Here is a 21,205-nt window from a genome sequence, read left to right as displayed (position 1 = left end):
ATCTCTCCTTCTAAACTCCAGTGAGTATAGGCCCAATCTGCTCCAATCTTTCCTCATAAGACAACCCCATCATCCCAGGAATCAGCCTAGTGAACCTTCTCTAAACTGCTTCCAATGTAAGTCTATCCATGCTTAAATAGGAGACCAAAACTACACGCAGTACACTAGGTGTGGTCTCACCAATGCCCTTTACAGTTGTAGCAAGACTTTCCTACTCTTGCACACTATCCCCCTTGCAATAAAGGCCAACATTCCATTTGCCTTCCTAATTACTTCCTGTACCTACAAACGTACAAATTGGGAGCAGGAGTAGGCCACTCGGCCCTTCGAGCCTACTCTGCCATTCAATAAGTTCATGGCTGAACTGATTACTCCACATTTCCACCTACCCCTGATAACCTTTCACCTGCATGTGAATGTTTTGCAATTTGTGTATGAGGACACCCAGATCCCTCTGTACAGCAGTATTCTGCAGTCACTCTCCATTTAAATATTCTGCTTTTCTATTCTTCCCACCAAAGTGGACAATCTCATATTTTCCCACATTATACTCCATCTGCCATTTTTTCCCCACTTACTTAACCTATTTCTATCCCTTTGTAGATTAATTGTCCTCCTCACAACTTGCTTTCCCACCTTTGTATCGTCAGTGTATTGTCCCTTCATCCAAGTCATTATATGGATTGTAAAACCTGCGGCACTCCGCCAGTTATATTTTGCCAAGCTGTTAGTTAGCCAATCCTCCCTCCAGGCTAATATATTATCCCCAACACCAAGCTCTTATGTTATGCAGTAACCTTTTCAGGTGGCACCTTTATTGAAAGCTTTTTGGAAATCCAAATACATCTATTGGATCCCCTCTGTCCACCCTCCTCATTACATCCTCAAAGAACTCTAATTAATAAATTTGTCAAACATGATTTCTCTTTCATAAAACCATGTTGACTCTGCTTGCTTGCATTATGATTTTCAAAATGTCCTGCTACTACTTCCTTAATAATGGATTCCAGAATTTTTCCAATGACAGATGTTAGGCTAACTGACCTATCGTTTCCTGCTTTCTGGCTCCCGCCTTTCTTGAATCGGGGTGTTTTTATATTTTTGGTTTTCCAATCCGGTGGGACCATTCCAGAATCTAACTAATTTTGGAAGATTGCATCCAACGCATCCACTATCTCTGCAGCCACTTCTTTTAAGACCCTAGGATGCAGGCCATCAGATCCAGGGGACTTGTCAGCCTTTAGTCCCATTAGTTTTCCTAATACACTTTCTCTAGTGATTTGCCTCCCTCCCTACCCCTTATTTTTCTACTGTTCTTGATAGAAGACACTAACAGCATCCCATGAAGACAGATACAAAATACTTGTTCAAATTCTCTGCCATTTCCTTGTCTCCCATTATTTCACATTCAGGCGGCACAGTGGCGCAGTGGTTAGCACCGCAGCCTCACAGCTCCAGCGACCCGGGTTCGATTCTGGGTACTGCCTGTGCGGAGTTTGCAAGTTCTCCCTGTGATCGCGTGGGTTTTCGCCGGGTGCTCCGGTTTCCTCCCACAGCCAAAGACTTGCAGGTGATGGGTAAATTGGCCATTGTAAATTGCCCCTAGTGTAGGCAGGTAGTAGGGAATATGGGATTACTGTAGGGTTAGTATAAATGGGTGGTTGTTGGTCAGCACAGACTCGGTGGGCCGAAGGGCCTGTTTCAGTGCTGTATCTCTAAATAAATAAATAAAATAAACAAATATTAATTCCCCAGTCTCATCCTCTAAGGTATCAATGTATAATATAGCTACTCCCTTCCTTTTTATATACTTGTAGAAACTTTGACTGTCTATTTTTATATTTCTTGCTAGTTTACTTCCATATTTCTAATTTCTCTAAGTTATCCTCTGCTGGTTTGTACAATTTTCCCAATTTTCTGGCCTACCACAAATCTTAGCAGCATTGTATACCTTTCCTTTTTCAATTTGAAACCATCCTTAACTTCCTTCGCAAGCCACAGATGGTGCATCATTCTCATAGAATCTTTTTTTCAATGGGATATATCTTCGAGAGTTATGAAGTATCTCCTTAAATGTTGCCACTGCTTATCTACCGCCTTAACTTTTTTAACCTAATTTTCTCAATTTTCTAATTTTAACCAGCTCTGTGTCTTTATGCCTTAGTAATTGCCTTTAAGTTTAAGACACTAGTTTCAGATCCAAGTTTCTCACCCACAAACTGAATGTGAAATTCATGTTATGTTCACTCTTCCTTAGAGGATCCTTTACTATGAGGTCACAACTCATTAATCCTGTCTCGTTACCAGGTCTAAAATAGCCAATTACCTTGGCTCCACAATGTGTTCTAAGAAACTGTCCCGAATACACTCTGTGAACTCGACCTCCAGGCTACCTTTGCCAATTTGTTTTGTCCAATCTTTACGATTAAAATCGCCCAGAATTATTGTGTTACCTTTCTTACAAGCCCCCGATATTCCTTAATTTATACTCAGTCCTATACTGTTAGAGGGCCTACTCTCATTAGTGACTTCTTTCCTTTTTGCTATTTCCTGTCTCTACCCAAATTAATTCTACATCTTGATCTTCCAAGCCAAAATCATTTTTCACTACTGTACTGATCTCATCCTTTATTAACAGAGCTAACCCATGTCCTTTTTCCTTTTTCTTCCTATCCTTTTCATAATGTCAAATACCCTTGGATATTCAATTCCCAGCCTTGGTCACCTTGCAACCACATCTCTAATGGCAATCAGTTCATGAACATTTATTTCTATTTGTGCCATCAATTCATCAATCTTGCTACAAATGCTGCATGCATTCTGATTAAGAGCCATTAATTCTCTCTTTTACTGTTTTTCCCTATTCTGATCCTATTTGCTGGTACACTGTGTTTGTATGCTCCGTCCCTTCCTATTACACTCATTGCCCATGTTACTACCCTGCACTATTGCCTTGTCCTTTCTCCAACTTTCTAAATTTCCCCTCACCTGAACCCACCCACCAACTGTTTAGTTTAAAACCTTCTCTACACCCCTAGTTAGGAGTCGCCAGGATGTTGGTCCCAGCGCAGTTCAAGTGAAGGCCTTCCCAAGTGTACAGCTCCCTCCTTTTCCAGTACTGATGCCAGTGCCCCATGAATCAAAAACCCATTTCTCCCATGCCAATCTTTTGAGCCCTGCATTCAATTCTCTGATCTTATTTACCCTATGCCAATTTGCTCATGGCTCAGGTAGTAATCCAAAGATTATTACCTTTTTGTGGTTCTGTTTTTAAATTTTAGTCCAAACTACACATTCTCTCTCAGCAGAACCTCTTTCTTAGTCCTACCTATGTCATTGGTACCCATGTGGACCACAAGGACGAGATCCTTCCCCTCCCACTCTAAGTTTTTCTCTCTCTCTCTCTCTCTCCTTGAGGAGATGTCTTTTAACCCTGACATTGGGCAGGCAGCACAGCCATGGGATTCATTCTGTCAGCTGCAGAGAACAGGATCTATCCCTCTAACTATACTGTCCCCAACTATTTTTTTTTTTACTTCCCCATTTCTGCCCCCCAGCACCATGGTGCTGTGGTCAGTTTTCTGCTCCTTTCTCTCATTCACACAGACTGCAAAGGCTGAGGCTCCTCCAGTGCTACATTCTGAATCCCCATACCTGTCTCACTCTTGGTCATACCTTCCTGTCCCTGACCACGGACCAAATCTGAAGTACTTAACCGAAGGGGTGTGACTGTCTGTTGGAACAAAGTGTCCGGGTAACTTTCTCCCTCCCTTATACATCAGTGTCTGAACTTGGACTCCAGCTAATCAACTCTGAGCCAAAGCTCTTCAAGCTGCAGACACTTACTGCAGGACATCATGCTGGTGTCCACCAGCTCCCACATGCTATGGCTGCAACATGTCTCCTGCCCTGCTATGTCTATTTAATTTAATTAGGGTTTCAAGTTTTGAAATATCACTCGATGAATGTTTGTCATTATATAAAGTAGTATAACTAGTTAAGCTATACATTTTAATACAGTACTTGTACCTCCCTGGTCCTAGTTTAAACCACTGCCCTAGTGAGAGAAAAGTAACTCTCACCTGCCCACATTTATAGAGTGCCTTTTGCAACAGTAGGTAGTTTTTTTTTGTGTTGGAGAGGCTGTTATGAGGCCAATTTGCAATAGAAAAACCACCTACACTGCGTTACTGCAGCACACTCCTCCTCCCCAGTACCCAGCCTTCTGCTTTCCTTGCTTCGAAAGCTTGTTTCTGCACACACACACCCCCCGCCCCCCACATTTTTTTTTTTCTTCTTGCTGCACCTGCAAGTCATTTCCAGCTGTATCCCTTGTTTCTGTTCTGGAAACTGTTGACAGGCTGGAAACTGAGCATTCCAGGGAGTGTTGGGGATCTGAAGGTTTCCTGCGAGTTACTCCCTCCTCATTGCTGCTTTGACCCATTATCCTGTGCAGGCACGGCAAGTGCAGTGATTGGCACATGACACAATTTGGAGCACAGCCACAGTGATGAGACCTGAGGAAATTGGTGATCTTAATGATTTTTAACCAGTTGAGAGGTGAGCATAAAATGGAAGGTTTATAGTTTGATCTGAAAAAGAGCTATCTTCGAGCCTGTTCAAATGGCCAGATCACTGAATTTTCTCAGTGGTGGGGACAGGGGGCTCATGCACTGTCTTGAAACTGTTTCTGCTAGACTGTAAGGAGACTAAATGTACAGAAGAACCACACTGCTGATCCCTAGTGTCCGCAGATTGAGTTATGAGGGAAGACTGGAGATTGATTGGCTTTGAACGAGGATGATTCTGCAGGACCTTGCTGAAGGGCGATATTGAATAGCATGGAAAAGGTAAATCCAGCAGCACAATTTCAAGGTAACCAAGTAGGACAAGGGGGCATAAGTTCAAACTGCTGAAAAGCAAATTCAGGACTGATGTCGTGGAGAATTTCTTCACGCCATCTAATCCCCACTTGGACACAAAAATCTTTTGACTAATTCACTACCTGATTGCATGTAGTGGCAGCTGTGGGTGTGTGGTGGCTGTAGGCCTTCTCTGCTTGCATGTACCAAGCTGATCAGATGGCTCTTCTCAGTTGTAGTTATCTTGTACTTTTTTGTAACCTTTTTCAGTCTGATCTGTCTGGTGAACTGTATCATCGTGACCCGTCCAGTATTTCCTTTCAGATCCAGTGAAGTGTGACACTGTGCGGCCGAGGAAGGTAGATTTGATTCAGTGTGTAGTTATCAAAGTAAGTTGGGAATAGAGAGACTGCAGTGTCACTGCAGGTTAGAGCTCTGATACTGTGCTAAGTAGCAGGAGGCCATTGCAGCATAACATATATTGGAGCCAGAGAATAAATTTACACAGGCAGACAGACAGCAGATCTGCTCTCACAACTGACTGTCAGTAATCACATCCTGCACAAGGAGTTTATAAAGATCAAAAGTTGCGTGCAAGTGAACCTTTAATTTTTAAAATTTTTCTTTTGAAAAGCAAATCGGTGGCATTTTTGAGGGAGAAAAGACTTTCACTTAAATACAGAGCCTTTTTCAGGATATCCCCATGCACTTTTACAGCCAATAAGTGCATCTTTTTTTGAAGTGTAGTCACTGCTATAACTGTACTTTAAGAAACCCAACATCCAATTTGCACAAAGCACACTCCCACACAAGACAGAGAGCTCACCTCGCCCACACACTATATTCTTGGTCACGTCTCCATGGTGATGCAGCAAGCTGAGGTCACGCTCAGGTTGCCGACCCTCCAGGGTATTACTGGAGTCTCCAGGAATTAATGTCTATAATCTCCAGGGCACTGCTTCAAGCAACCTGGGGGTGGGGGGTGGGAAATCACAGGGGCAATAAAATATTGTAATTAAAAATTATTTGGAATACTCTTAATTTGTGCAAATACAAATTTGTGGGCTCGAGTGTCACTCAAGACTTTGGCCCGAATTTAACGTGACTCGGTGGGGTGGCAGTCCTGGAAGTGGGTGGCAAAGGCCCTCCTATCCTAATCTCTGCTTCTGCTGCAGTCACACACTAGCTATCCAATTAGTGGCTGACTGACAGACCTTTGCAGGGGATGGGAAGGTGCGTGGGTGGGAAAGTGGGCATTGGTGGGGGCAGGATAAGAGCCAGAAGTAGGAAGGCACTGCCAGCCTAAATGGCTGCTGGCACCTTCAGTGGCTTGGAGACCATTATTTCCAAGACTCTTGGAGGTTCTGCACATAAAGCACCAGGAAGCAGTGATAATCAGGGTCACAACCTGGCTGTTGCGGTGTAGTGCCGGACCAGCTGTCAGAGGCAGTTTCAGCTGAGGCCTCTGATACTTGGAGGATTGTGGGAGACCAGGCCTATGCTGAGCCCCAGCTGATGATGAGCCTCTGGAGTTGTCTAAGAGGCGGCATGGATGCTGGAGGTGCAGAGTGAGGTGTGTGAAGATCTGGCAGAGATACCAGAGGATATATGGGCACTGGCTCAGACAGTGGAGGAGTCCATCCAGGCCATTAGTGATGCCATTTCCCTCTCATCTGCACGTCTTGTTTCCTCCATTGAGAGATTGGCGACTCGTGGATCCAGCCGTTAGCTGCTGGAGATGTACACAGACCTGCATACCATTGCAGTGTCAGTGAGCTCTATGCGTTAGAGGCAATGAGAAGGGGATGAGGCACCTGCAGTCTTCACCAGGTTCTCATCCTTCTCAGGGCAGCAGGGAGGTGCAATTGTGCCTCGTGACGGCAAAGGAGCAACAGCAGTCTGCATCTGGGGGCTCGTCTCTGGGCGCTCCTAATGCACATAGCAGCTCCTCCGCATCACTGCCAGTGACACCAGAGCCTCAATTTGCCAGGAGGACAGAGGGTGCTCCTGGGATTCTTCAGCAGTACCTCATTATGCTGGAGTCCTCACAGCTTCAGGCAGCTAGAGGACAGCCGCCAAGGTCATCCCAAGCCAAGGGGCAGCTTGGTCAGCAGTCTGCCTCCACCGCAGTTGGCAATGAACGAGGAGCTACATGTAGGAGCACTCAAAGATTTAAGAAATCACTGTAACAGCACTTGGGCTTCTTGTGTGTGAATTTGATTTATGGGGATTTCTGATTGGTGTGCTGACCCTTGAGTAAATGTCTCTCTTTGCTTATGAATGTCTCAATTTAGTGATGGTGTGCACTGCGAGGTGCATGGGTATGAGGTCACACTCGGGGTTATAGAGGTGGACCGTGGTGTGTGAGCTGATCAGATGGACCATCGCCAAAGCGCTATGCACTGATGAGTGAATGGTTATGGGGTTCCAGCAGACATGATTGCCTGCAGTGAGATTGAAATATGTATTGCTGATGTACTACAGTTCAGGAGAAATGCCTGAATATTAGAGCTTCCTGCGCCTCCTTGGCACCCAACTTTTGAGACCCTCCTAGTCTTTCCCCAGGCGGGACAAGTAGAGGCAGCAACCTCCTTACCTCTTCGTCTGAGGATGCCTGGTACTCCAAATGTCTTCAGCCAGTGCCTCCCCCCTCTGCAGCGCCAATGGTCTGCTCAATTGCGACTATGGTTGTTTACATGGTTCACGTTGTAACATTCCTCTATCTCAGTTCCTGGGTTCCTCACTGCGACATCAGTCATCACTTCAGCAGGTAACCCCTGTCGCCAAGTATCCATCCTTGCAGGCACACAGGGAGGTTGAAAAGGGGTGGCACCTGGGAGTGCCAGAGACTGCAGGCTTCATGATTGGTCTCAGGATAAGCAGCACACACCTGCAATATACTTTTGTGGTGGTGACATACCAGTTGAGAGTGTGATATCCCTTCCAGCTTATGAGGGCCTCTGGCTGACCTGCAGGAGTCCTGATGGCCACATGTGTGCAATCAATGACTCCTTGGACCATGGGGAACCCAGTCATGGCGTTGAAGCCTCTGACTCTCTCGGCCTGACTGTCCACATCAGTTGCAATCTTGATGTATTGTAAAGGCCTGCTACCCGACCTGAACCCGGCGGGGCCTGACGACATTTGTCAGGTTCGGGTCGGGCATTCGGGCTCAGGTCGGGCCGGATTGGACACGCTCTGTCACCACCTCAGGTAAGTGACTTTAATGTTAACTTACTTTTTGGACTTTGCTACAGTTATTTTAAGCTTGTGCAGGTAAGGAACAAAGTGAACAACGGAAGGTAGATTAACTGATGGTCGGATTGGGTGTGGGAAAAAATGGCAGGACACTGGTCAGGTCGGATGGGGTTCTGTTGGGCTTGGATCGGGTCTCATTTGCAGACCCGAGCAGGCCTTTAATGTATTGGTTGGCCCTCCAGAAGAGGGCATCAGTCACAACATCGCAGTGCGTATTGCTGATTGGGAGAAGCCACGCATGTCTCCAGTGGCAGCCTGGAATGAACCTGAGGAGTAAACTTTCAGGGCGACTGTGATCTTTAAAGCCACCGGCATTGGATGGCCACCCACGCAATTAGAGCGACCTCTGGTGCCATCATTTCACACAGAGCTGTCAGTCTCTTGGGACAGGTGTAGTCTTCAAAGACACTGGCACTCTGACATCTGGAGGAAGGACGTCCACTGCCAGTGCACCCTGCCTACTAGGTAGCCTTGTCTCCTTGTAGGTCTTAACACCGAGTCCGCTCAGTGGCCTTCTACCCTTCCCCCATTAACTGCCTGCACACCCTCTCCCTTCCTTGTCCAGATCTCCTACTTGCTGGAGGACCCTCCTCCGGAATGGACGATGCCCATGGCAACAGTGTGCTAAATATTTAATGAGAGCTTTATGGTGATTTCTGAGAGGAAATGTAATCCCAGCCCCCTTTTAGAAATCTACTCAGCTATAGCCCTGCCAGGAGGACCACTTGCATAAATGGGCCCTGGTGCGTCAGCAGTATCCGCCCTAAACATTAACTCCCCTTTAACTGAAAACCTCAAGCTCACAAGACCCAGTTCCTCGAGCTCCTTCATCTGCAGAACCATTGCTGTTTATTTAAACCTGCTGAGGCTCCGACCCTGTGTGTGGCCAGTGCACATCCTGTTAAATGGCACGGATCATTGTAAAATTGAAGTTTACTGCCTAATTACCTTAACTGGATGGCGAGCAGAATTTCCATTTCGCTTGCTGTCCAATGTGTGAAAATTGTTGTTCCAGCCTCATGATGTTGGAGGCCCCAGCCCATGTGGTGACCTGCCATGTTACATTCCCCTGCCCCCAAGGATAGCCAATCTTCTGTGGGTAAGATTCCGGCCTAGAGTGCAAAAATCAAAGCTGACTTCAGTGCAGTACTGAAGGAGTGCTGCGCTGTCAGAGGTGTCGTCTTTTGGATGAGCCATTAAACCAAGGCCCTGTCAGGTGGATGTGAAAGATTCTGTGGCACTAGTTCAAAGAAGAACAGGAGAGTTATCCCTCAAACAACATCACTAAAACAATTTATCTGGTCATTATCATTGCTCTTTGTGGGAGCTTGCTGTGCACAAAATTGGCTGCTGCATTTCCTACATTGCAATAGTGAGAACCCTGCAAAAGTACATCCCTGGCTGTAAAGCACTTTGGGAATTTCTGCAGTCGTGAAAAGTGCTATATAAACGCAAGTCTTATTTAGTATTGCCACTGGTGTAGGAAAGTGTTCCACCAATATGCCCATGTTAGGCAACCAATAACTGGATGAAATCTCCAGGAATATTGGCAACCCGAGGTCAGGCCAATTCTGCCAGGCAGAGTGAGGAAGTTGGTCAGAAGCTTGGGTTGTCTTCATGTACTCCCACTGTCTAGAAAAACGAGCAACAATAGCTGGACAGCAGTTTATGGGATGGGAGGCTAGGGGAAAGAAATTACAAGGAAAAAGAAAACATAGCAGCATAGAAAATAGGAGCTAGAGTTGGCCCTTCGGGCCTGCTCTGCCATTCAAAAAAAAATCATGGCTGATTGTCTAATTCAGTACCCTGTTCCCGCTTTCTCTCCATATCCCTTGATCCCTTTGGCATTAAGGGAAGAACCTTCTTTGATTCCTGGCCCACAGATCAGTGAGTTCAAAGCCTCACTTCGATGAACATTGAGATGACTCCATCTTCAGTTCCTCGCACAAACACTGGAGGGAGCAAAATGTAGAGCGTGCACAGTGTATTCAGCATAAAATACCCTTGAGTATTTATGTGGGACTGAAAATGGCAGGATTTGCACTTGAGTATTCTAATCAGAATTTGACTTGTTTTTAATAATGTCTTACCAAACATTGATCAGTACACCCAGTCGTATCTCAGATGGGACACCAGTAATGATTTTACAAATGGGCTTTCCTATCTGGGCTAAAGAAGGGGAATTGGGCCAAGGATTCCCTTCTCACTCGCTATCCATCAAGCCTTGTTGGAATTGGACGTCAAATGAGGATCACCCGTGATGCTGTATACAGTCAAATACCTTGCTGCATGGCTTGGGGAGCCAGCTAGGTGAGAACGACTGGAAACTGTTAGGAATAGGAGTAGGCTATTCAGCTCCTTGAGTCTCTTCTACCATTCAATTAGATCATGGCTGATCTGTGTCATCACTCAATTTACCTGCCTTGGTTCTATAACATTTAATACCCTCACCTAACAAATCTATTAATCTCCAATTGGAAATTTCCAATTGACCCCCCCCAGTCTCAACAGCTTACTGGGGGAGAATGTTCCAGATTTCCATTGCATTTAGTGTGAAGTGCTTCCTGGCATCATATCTAGCCCTAATCCTAGCTCTAATGATTGCCAGCAAGGAATCAATGTCTTTCAGAGAGAAATGGAGAATTTTTAAGGAAAGAGTGCTAGTGTTTTTTTTTCACTGGTGAGTAAACTGTCATTTTGGGTGATAGTCACTGATCGAAGGATGGCCTTTACACCAGCTTCAGCAGAAGCAGCTCTTGGATCACACGGTCAGGCATGGGGTGGGAAGAAAACTGAAAAATTTTTGTCCTCCTTTAGAGCCGTGCAAAGCAATACCTCCACATACATATATATACATATATGGTGTGAGTGAGGGAGAAGAGGTGGCACTGCGTGTGCTTGTTTGTTTAACATATTTGTAGTTGATCACTTATCGGGGACTGCAGTAGACTGATCACTTCCTGAGCAGGACTTACCGTCACTAGCTGACTCAATTCAAACCCTGCCGAGTCTGGGCTCAGTGTGGTTTATGGTTTCATTGTTAACACATACTAAAAGAATGGACTTGCATTTATATAGCACTTTTCATGACTATGAGATGCAGCCAATGAAAAGCTTTTGAAATGTAGTCACTGTTGTGAAATAGGAAGCAATTTGTGCACAGCAAGCTCCCACATATGGCAATGGGCCAATGACCAGATGATTAGTGATAATGGTTGAGGGATAAATATTGGCCGTGAGTACACCCCTGCTTTTTGAGTTATGCTGTGGGATATTTTTACATCCAGCTGAGAAGACAGACAGACACTCAGTTTAACAACATCTCCAAAAGGTGGCACTTCCCATCATGCAGCGTTTCCTTGCTACTGCAGTGGAGTGCTTATCTGGGTTATGTGTGCTCCAGTCTCTGGAGTGGGACTTGACCTCATCTTTTGAGTATTCGGACAACACTGCTTTTATTTGACTGAGATTGTGGGCGAATGCCCCTGTCTACCTGTGCACTGACACTCTCTCTATCCCAGTCAACATGCAGTAGCTATGACTGTTATATCACTGGGGCACACAGTCGCTATTCCTGACGTAAAGATCACTGCGAGATAAGCAGGGACAGCTGAATTATGTTTGTGCTATCCCAGTCAATCCAGTGCAGACTGGGCAGTGCAGTGAATTCAATACTGTCCAGAGGCTTTTGTTCAATACTGATATAAAAGCAAAATACTGCGGTTGCTGGAAATACTCAGCAGGTCTGGCAGCATCTGTGGAGAGAGAAGTAGAGTTAACGTTTCAGGTCACTGAACTTTCATCAGAACTGGTGAAGGTTAGAAATGTAAGAGGACTTGAGCAAGTGAAAGGTGGGGGGGTGGGGGGTGGTGGAAGAACAACAAAAGGGAAGATGTGTGATAGGGCAGCGGGTAGGAGCGATTAAATGACAGAGATGTCATGGAACAAAAGGCAAAGGGTTTTGTTTTAATAGTTGTAGTAAAAGACAAAGCATTTTTCCAGAAAGTGTGAATGGCAGAATAATGAACAACTCTGTCCGAAAGCAAAAACATGAACAAGTTTGACAGGCGCATGATTTCAAAAAAACTAAACATTAAAAAAAATAGAAGTCGTGCTCTGAAATTGTTGATCTCAATATTGAGTCTAGAAGGCTTAAAGTGCCTAATCCGAAGCTGAGGTGCTGTTCCTCGAGCTTGTGTTGAACTTCACTGGAACACTGCAGCAGGCCAAGGACAGAAATGTAAGCGTGAGAGTAGGGTGATGAATGAAAATGGCAAGCAACCGGAAGCTCAGGGTCATGCTTACGGACTGAATGAGGTGTTTCCACAAAGTGGTCACCCAATCTGTGTTTGGTTTCCCCAATGTAGAGGCGACCGCATTGTGAGCAGTGAATAGAGTGTACTAAATTGAAGGAAGTACAAGTAAATCGCTGCTTCATCTGGAAGGAGACCAATTCTTAACAAATAAGGGAGTCAAAGGGTATCGGGGGTAGGCAGGAAAGGGGTTGTGTCCACAGATAGATCAGCCATGATATTATAGAATGACTGAGCAGGCTTGAGGGGCCAAATAGCCTACTCCTGCTCCTAGTTCGTATCTCATTGAATGGGTTCAAAGGGCTGAATGGCCTACTCCTGCTGCTGTTTCTTCTGTTCTTGTGTCTTCAGATTCAGGATGCATAATTAAGATCTCACCACAGAGCAGTAACTCATCCAGTGATAGAATGATTTCCTGCATTGATGATGTTGATATTTCCTCAAAGTTTCCTTTGTGCTAAACATTGCAACTCGCCAAATTTTACAAATGTCATTAGTGTCGGCCCTGCCTATCCTGCTATGAACCAAGGCCATTATGCTAAGAAGTTTTTTTTAAGGCTTGCAAAGGAATGTTACTATTTTTCTTTTAAAATGTGCTCTTGTCCCAGCATTAGTCCAGTAGCTAGGAACATGACGTACAAAGTCAGAGGAAAAGCTTCAAGCCTGCTGAAATCTGGAGCGAACCTTTTAAAATAATAGTCAATTTTAAACCCCTTACTAATTCCTCCTTGTGAAGAAGTAACAGCTGGTATAATCCTACAACATGTGTAACAACTGAATAATTTAGGAAACTGAAATGGTGCCCATAAGGATGCCGTTTTTAAAAAAAATAAAGGAAAAACTTTTATGCAGTATAGCGCAAAGTTATGTAAATTGGATGTGTTCTTCTTGGAAAAGAGAAGGTTAAGACAATTGCTGCTTTTACAATTCTAAAGTGAGGAGATAATGTAAACCATGAGCAGCTATTTCAGCTTGTCTGGAGCAGCAGAACAGAGTCCACGACCTGTATTTGAAGAGATGTAAATTCAAAACTAATCTGCGGAAACATTTCAGTGAGCGAGCGGTCAATCTGTGGAACAGGCTCCCTCAGGAGACTGGGAGCAGTTGGTATTGATTGATTCAGATTGTTCTAGATTTCTTTTACGAAAATAACATTTTGGGATGCAGTATTTTAGTTCAAGGTAATCGGGAATGGTCAGCATGGTTTTGTGAAGGGGAAATCATGTTTCACCAAAATATTGGAGTTCTTTGAAGGAGTAATGTGCTGTGGATAAAGGGGAGCCCGTTGCCGTACTGTACTTGAATTTCCAGCAGGCATTTGACAAGGCGCCACATAATAGGTTATTGCGCAAAGTAGGAGCTCATGGTGTAGGGGGTAACATATTAGCATGGATAGAAGATTGGCTGGCTGTTAGAAAATAATAGAGTATGCAGAAATGGGTCCTTTTTCTGAGTGGCAGGACGTGACGAGTGGAGTCCTGCAGGAGTCTGTGCTGGGGTCTCAACTTTATTTACAATTTTTATCAATGACTTAGATGAGGGGAGCGATGGCTTGATATCTAAATTTGCAGATGACACAAAGATAGATAGAAAGTATGTTGTGAAGAGGACATGAGGTTGCAGACCGATCATCGAAAGGTTGGGTGAGTGGGCAAAAATCTAGCAGATGGAGTATAATGTGGGAAAATGTGAAGTTGTTCACTTTGGCAACAAGTATAAAAAAGCAGAGTATTATTTAACCAGAGAACGACTGCAGAATTCTGAGGTGCAGAGGGACCGAGGTGTTCTAGTGCATGAGTCACAAAACGTGAGTATGCAGGTACAAGAGGTCATAAAGAAGGCTAATGGAATGCTATCCTTTTATTACAAGAGGAATTGAAAATAAAAATAAGGATGTTATAACAGGGCATTGGTGAGACCATATCTTGAATACTGTGTGTAGTTTTGGTCTCCTTATTTAAGGAAGGATGTAAATGCATTGGAGGTGGTTCAGAGGAGGTTTACTAGATTGATACCTGGAATGAACGGGTTTGTCTTATGAGGAAAGGTTGGACAGACTGGGCTTGTTTTCACTGGAGTTTCAGAAGAGTGAGGGGAGACTTGATTGAAGTTTATAAGATCCTGAATGGTCTTGACAAGGTAGATGTGGAGAGGATGTTTCCTCTTGTGGGGGAGTCCAGAACTAGGGGGCACTGTTTTAAAATTAAGGGTCACCGTTTTAGGACAGAGATAAGGAGAATTTTTTCTCTGAGGGTTGTGCGACTTTGGAACTCTCTGCCTCAGAAGGTGGTGGAGGCAGGGTCATTGAATATTTTTTGAGGCAGAGGTAGATAGATTCTTGTTAGGCAAGAGAATCAATGGGGGTAGATGGGAGTGTGGAATTCGAGACACAAACCGATCAGCCATAATCTTATTGAATGGTGGAGCAGGCTCAAGGGGCCGAAAGGCCTACTTCTGCTCCTAGTTCATATGTGAGTAATTTTGAGGCATGACAGGAGTATGATTGGGAGGAACAGGTGACTTTAAACCTGTGGCTTCCAAACATTTCCACCACTGAGGTTTTCCTCGAGTTCTGTTGTAGACTAATTAATAGAGATTGATTTGCTGTGATTTTTTTTCTTTTATTCTTTCATGGGATGTGGGCATCGCTGGCTAGGTCAGCTTTTGTTGCCCATCCCTAATTTTCCTTGAGAAGGTGGTAGTGAGCTGCCTTCTTAAACCACTGCATTCCGTCTGGTGTGGGTACGCCCACAGTGCTGTTAGAGAGGGATTAGGCAACAACTCCATTATTGTTGTATCAAGTGACTACCAGGTTAATTGAAGGTGAACTAGATAGACTGCAGTCCCATTTCATCCAGCTCTCACTTTATTACTTTGAAATGGAATAAATAACAGTTGTGTAGGTAAATGTGGCAGCCATTTTGCCCACACAACATCCCACAAACAGCAGTGAGATGAGTAACCAGTTAATTGTTTTGTTTGTGGTATTGGCTGCGGAGTGACTGAAGTCTGTCCGGTTCTTCCACTTGTCATTGTACCTGTATGAAGTCCAAACAGCTTCAGGTCATGCGGAAGTCACTTCTGCACATGTAGCAATGAAATTTTTTTTTTAAATGAAGTTTGAAGGCCATCTTTGGAAGGCAAATAATGGTGAAATGAATAACTTTCTTGTATGCTCTTACTCAAGAGCAAGCCTGTATTTCATTCTCTCCCCTCAGACAGTGGTCTATGATTTGCAGGGAACTGACTGCTCTCTGGTAACCTGAGTAACCAGTCTTCAGGTTCAAACAGGACAGTAAGTGTAGAGGGGCTATTTGAGTTTGAAGATCATTGCAACTGAACCCAATTCTGCTCTTAACTAATGGTCACATACACGCATCTCCCAACTGATGTTATTGGATAATGATCTGGTGTGGGAAACCAGTCTAATTTGTCTTTCTTGCGTTCAGTGGGACTGAACCAATTGTAATACCTGATCAGCTAATTCAAGTATTGCACAAGAGTTGTAACATCCAGGACTGCAGACCAAGAGCTGGAAAGAGGGATTTGGCTGGATAGCTTTTTTAAAGAAAAAGTCTGGGCTGAATGGCTTCCACTGTGCCATAAACCTTTTGTTTCTATTTTATTTTTCCCTGCCTAGTTTAGTTTATCAAGATTCTTACGGTTAGCTGCCCATAATGAGTTTTTAAAAAGTGAAATGTGTGTGATGAGGTGAAAGGAGAGCTTTATTGACTCCTGGTTCCTTGCAGGTTTACTGCTTCTGAAATCTTATAATGTGGAATTTGAAAGTGCTCAGCATGCAGTTAGTGCAGGTGGTGGCGATCAGTTCATTCCTGCTCTTCCTCATATCTTTCCCCGACTCGAGCTTATTTTGGTTCTTTACCACGTGCGTTTTTTCCCCTGCTGTGGAACGTCAAGTGTCTCACAGATCGCTTTGAAGTCTCTTAACCTTTTAATATTCCCTGACAGAGATGTGGTCATGTGGTGCCTCAGAACACCTGGTGTTCATTACTTGAAGAATCAGAGGTCACGATGGAGAGGGGAGTCGGGCCTACAGAAATGTCAATGTGTCCAATTTATGAATCTTGCTTTGAAATACTTCCAACTATCGAATCTAATGACCCGTTAATTCATAATCTTAAAGTTAATAAGGTTCAGTTTGACAGTCCAGATTACACTATGGAAATGGCACTGTACTCCTAGAATCACCCTTATAAGTTTCTGGCCTCAGACCCAACCCTAACCTCGAGGAAGGTCCATGTAGGTTAGCAATGCAGAAGTTACACTGTTGGTCTTTATAGATGGTCACAGAGTTCAATCCACTTGAAGTGAGGAAATATGAAGGCAGCTTGACATTTTTAAAAACCTCCTGAAGTGTCTCAGGAGGAATCTGCCTCTCCCTCATTTTAAATGACAGCTCTGCCTCCTAAAGGCAGCTGTAGTCTGATAATTGATGAGTTACTTCAACTCTGACAGATGAGTGTTTTTCAGTGATTTTATTGTTGCATGTGCTATTTCATCTTCCCTAGACACCTCCAGGTCAAACGGCCATTTCCTTCCCACTGCCTGATTGTAAACTGTTTCTTGTTTGCCACTAGATGGCAACAGCCCCTGCCACACCTTGGATAGCAATAGATTGACAACCGCACTGAAATAATATATAGGGTTCCTGCTGGCTGTCATTTATCTCTTTCCTTTGCCACAGTTCTCCTCAGAACAGATATTTTAAGGAATTGACATTGACAGTTGCGATTCACTGAATTGCCCAAGACACTTTTTTTTTAACCTGTAGAAATTTGGGGACATTGGCAAAGATCTAACTTTGCATTGATCTCCCCATTACGGTAGCCCAGTGGTTATGATACAGGACAAGAACCCAGAAGTTGAGCGTTCAAATCCCATCACAACAAGCTGTGAAATTGAATTGGTTGAACCTGGTTATTTTGGGGCTGGCATCAGAGAATGACCATGAAAGCTGAAGGATTGTCATAAAAACCCAACTGGTTCAATAATCTCCTACAGGGAGAGAAGCCTCCTTTCCTTTGCCATTCTAGTGGACCTGTGACTTGAGTTCCACGCTATGTGCCCTCAGGGCAGCGAGGGGTGGGTAATAAATACTTGTCAGTGTCCGCCACATCCGAAGAACGAAATTGACACCAGTCTGGTGAAGCAATATCTTGTTAATATATGGACATAACAGACCTGTTTACATCCAGTACTAACCCTAATGCAATGCTACCAATAATGTATCCAAACTGTGCTTGTGTTTTTATCATGGAGATCATTGTTCTCTCTTCAAATCTGGCATTTGGTTTTATTTTCCCTGGCATAGTCCTGGACCTTCATTTAGTCTGAAGGTGAGGCTTTGCTTGGTTCAGAATCAACTATTAGATCTGCAGTGCAATGATAGGTCCGCTACATTCCAAAAATGCACATGATAGGAAGATTATACCACGTAACATTAAAATAGCATAACCTCCAACTCACCATGAGCAATGCCGAGGAAGGTGAAGAATTGCCATCTACTTTTTTTTTTGAAGTTATGTTCTGTATCCAATGTCAAAATGCATCAGCTGTCCCTGTGCAGTAGCTGACTAATTCTGACACATATAAAAGCTTTTTAAATCTCCACACTCCAACACAACAGCCATTCCTTTGGTGACAGCTGTCATGGATTTTTTTATTTTAGCTCTTTCCCTTGGAGCAGCTGTGATCTGTGCTGAATTGGAACAAATGACTGAAGACTGCAAGTAATGCTGGGTGGCACTGTGCTGCCTGTTGGCAGGATGGCTGAATGGTTCTCTGACAGACTTGCTGAGCTACCTCTGTCAGGGTTTACCTCATTACAGACACCTCTCGTTCAATCTTTCAACTTCCTCTTTTTTTATTGCCAGCTTTGAATGTTAGCAAAAGGGCCTCACTGTCTAATCCCCATGAGACGACACAAAATCCAAGGGCTCCCCCCATGACTGTTTCAGACTGCAGAAGTGGGGAGCCACGGAAGTGAGCAATGGTGACCCCTGTGTGCGTGGGCACAAAACTGCTTCTGCATGGAAAGTGTACATGTTGATGTGGAGTGAAGCCAGGATTAGCGTGTATTCCTTTAGAAACACTGATTATTTATTTGCAAAAAGAGCCCTTTGGTTGTTACACGTAATACAATCGCCTTCCCCCACCCCCATATGATCTTTTGAAAAGACTTGCATTTGTATAGTGTCTTTCACAACCTCAGGACCTCCCAAAGCCAACAAAGTACTTTCGAAATAAAAACAAGAAATGCTGGAAATACTCAGCAGGTCTGGCAGCATCTGTGGAGAGAGAAGCAGAGTTAACGTTTCAGGTCAGTGACCCTTCTTCAGAACTAGCAAATATTAGAAATGTAAAAGGTTATAAGCAAGTAAAGCGAGGGTGGGGCAAGAGATAACAAAGGAGAAGGTGTAAACAGGACAAGGTCACAGAATAGCTAACCAGAAGGTCGTGGAGCAAAGGCAAACAATATGTTAATTGTGTGTTGAAAGACAAAGCATTAGTACAGATAGGGTGTTAACGGACTGAAGATTGAACAGACGCAAGTATAAACATGAAAAAAAACAGTGGGTAAGCAAACTGAACAAACTAGGATGAAATAAAATAAACACAAAAAAAAGGAAAAATATATTTTAAAAAAGGAAAAAAAAATAACTAAAAATAAAAGTAAAATGGGGAGCCCGTTATGCTCTGAAATGATTGAACTCAGTGTTCAGTCCGGCAGGCTGTAGTGTGCCTAATCGGTAAATGAGATGCTGTTCTTCGAGCTTGTGTTGATGTTCACTGGAACACTGCAGCAATCCCAGGACAGAAATGTGAGCATGAGAGCAGGGGGTAGTGTTGAAATGGCAAGCAACCGGAAGCTCGGGGTCCTGCTTTTAGTTTTAGAGATACAGCACTGAAACAGGCCCTTCAGCCCACCGAGTCTGTGCCGACCATCAACCACCCACTTATACTAATCCTACACTAATCCCATATTCCTACCACATCCCCACCTGTCCCTATATTTTCCCTACCACCTACCTATACTAGGGGCAATTTCTAATGGTCAATTTACCTATCAACCTGCAAGTCTTTGGCATGTGGGAGGAAACCGGAGCACCCGGAGGAAACCCACGCAGACACAGGGAGAACTTGCAAACTCCACACAGGCAGTACCCGGAATTGAACCCGGGTCACTGGAGCTGTGAGGCTGCGGTGCGAACCACTGTGCCGCCCCTGTGCTTGTGGACTGAGCGGAGGTGTTCCGCAAAGCGGTCACCCAGTCTGCGCTTGGTCTCCCCAATGTAGAGGAGACCACATTGTGAGCAGCGAATACGGTATACTACATTGAAAGAAGTACAAGGAAATCGCTGCTTCACCCGAAAGGAGTGTTTGGGGCCTGGGATAGTGAGGAGAGAGGAGGTAAATGGGCTGGTGTTACACCTCCTGCGATTGCAGGGAAAGGTGCCGTGGAAAGGGGATGAGATGGTGGGGGTAATGGAGGAGTGGATCAGGGTGTCACGGAGGGAACGATCCCTTCGGAATGCTGACAGGGGAAGGGAGGAGAAGATGCGTTTGGTAGTGGCATCATGCTGGAAATGCCGGAGGATAATCCTTTGGATATGGAGGCTGATGGGGTGGAGAGTGAGGACAAAAGGAACCCTGTCGCGGTTCTGGGAGGGAGGGGAAGGGGTGAGGGTCGAGGTGGGGGAAATGGGCTGGTCACGGTTGAGGGCCCTGTCAACCACAGTGGGGGGGAAATCCTCAGTTGAGGAAAAAGGAAGACATATCAGAAGCGCTGTCATGGAAGGTAGCATCATCAGAGCAGATGCGTCGGAAACGGAGAAACTGGGAGAATGGAATGGAGTCCTTACAGGAGGCAGGGCGTGAAGAAGTGTAGTCGAGGTAGCTGTGGGAGTCAGTGGGCTTATAATGGATATTAGTAGACAGCCTATCACCAGAGATGGAGATAGAGAAATCGAGGAATGGAAGGGAAGTTTGAAGTACTTTCGAAATGTAGTCACTTTTCATACAGAAAACACACAGGCGATTTGCCCACAGCAAAGTGATAATCAGTGGAGGGGCGAGATTTTAGTCAGCAGTTTAACTGATAAGTGTGATCTTTCCTGTGGATACACTGCCCTTTTTGGTGAGCACATTAGCAGACTATTGGAATGTGTTCCCTGCAGATTCTCTCTCCCTGTGGAACCATACAGTCATCTGTATCATTGTATTCAGCACAAAAAAAAGATGAATTCTTTTTCTAAAAGAAAAGTAATTTCGAGCTGTATCTGAGCTGAAAGTTCATCCAGCAAAAAGAACTGTGCTGACCTTGTCTTCATTTTTGATGAAAATGAGCAGTAATTCCATGTAATGATGTGATTTAATTTGGTTTCAGCTGCAGCGTGGGTTCATAGAATGAAGTTGAACTGTTGTCTGCTGGCAATTTTTATACGCAGGCATTAGCTCCCTACTCTGATCCAAACATTTCATTGAAAACAAGTGGCATCTGCACATTGGACAACAGTGACTTTATTTTTCTGGAGAATATTCTTCACTGCAAGCCCTTGTATTGGGGGAAAAGCCTGAGAATTGTTACTGAAACTGCAGTCTGGGTAGGGGGGAGGGAGTTGAAAGATGACTTTCAGCTGCAGCCTCTTCTCAAACGTCTCGGAAATCTTCCCTCATTTAAAATCAGCCAGGCTTGTGTCTTTTTACACAAAACCGCCCAATGTCAAAATTCGAGCTGTGTGGTGCTTGACT

At 44.4% G+C, this 21,205-nt stretch overlaps 1 protein-coding gene across 4 annotated transcripts in view; it reads left to right on the top strand.

Annotated features, from left to right (window-relative positions):
* LOC137352260 (endothelin-converting enzyme 1-like) overlaps nucleotides 1-21,205 on the top strand; it is a 433,046-nt gene that overhangs the window by 211,944 nt on the left and 199,897 nt on the right. The window contains exon 1 of one of the 4 annotated variants that reach the window (XM_068017540.1): nucleotides 4,826-4,850. The exons of the other annotated variants lie outside the window; for them this stretch is intronic. Coding sequence (XP_067873641.1) covers nucleotides 4,842-4,850 — 9 coding nt within the window. The 5' untranslated portion in view covers nucleotides 4,826-4,841. Of the gene's footprint in view, nucleotides 1-4,825; nucleotides 4,851-21,205 lie in introns of those variants that run through there. 4 annotated transcript variants of the gene reach the window in all.

Source organism: Heterodontus francisci, chromosome 37 (assembly GCF_036365525.1).
Source record: "Heterodontus francisci isolate sHetFra1 chromosome 37, sHetFra1.hap1, whole genome shotgun sequence".
Taxonomy (NCBI): Eukaryota; Metazoa; Chordata; class Chondrichthyes; order Heterodontiformes; family Heterodontidae; genus Heterodontus; species Heterodontus francisci.
This window is presented reverse-complemented; position numbering and strand designations above follow the sequence as displayed.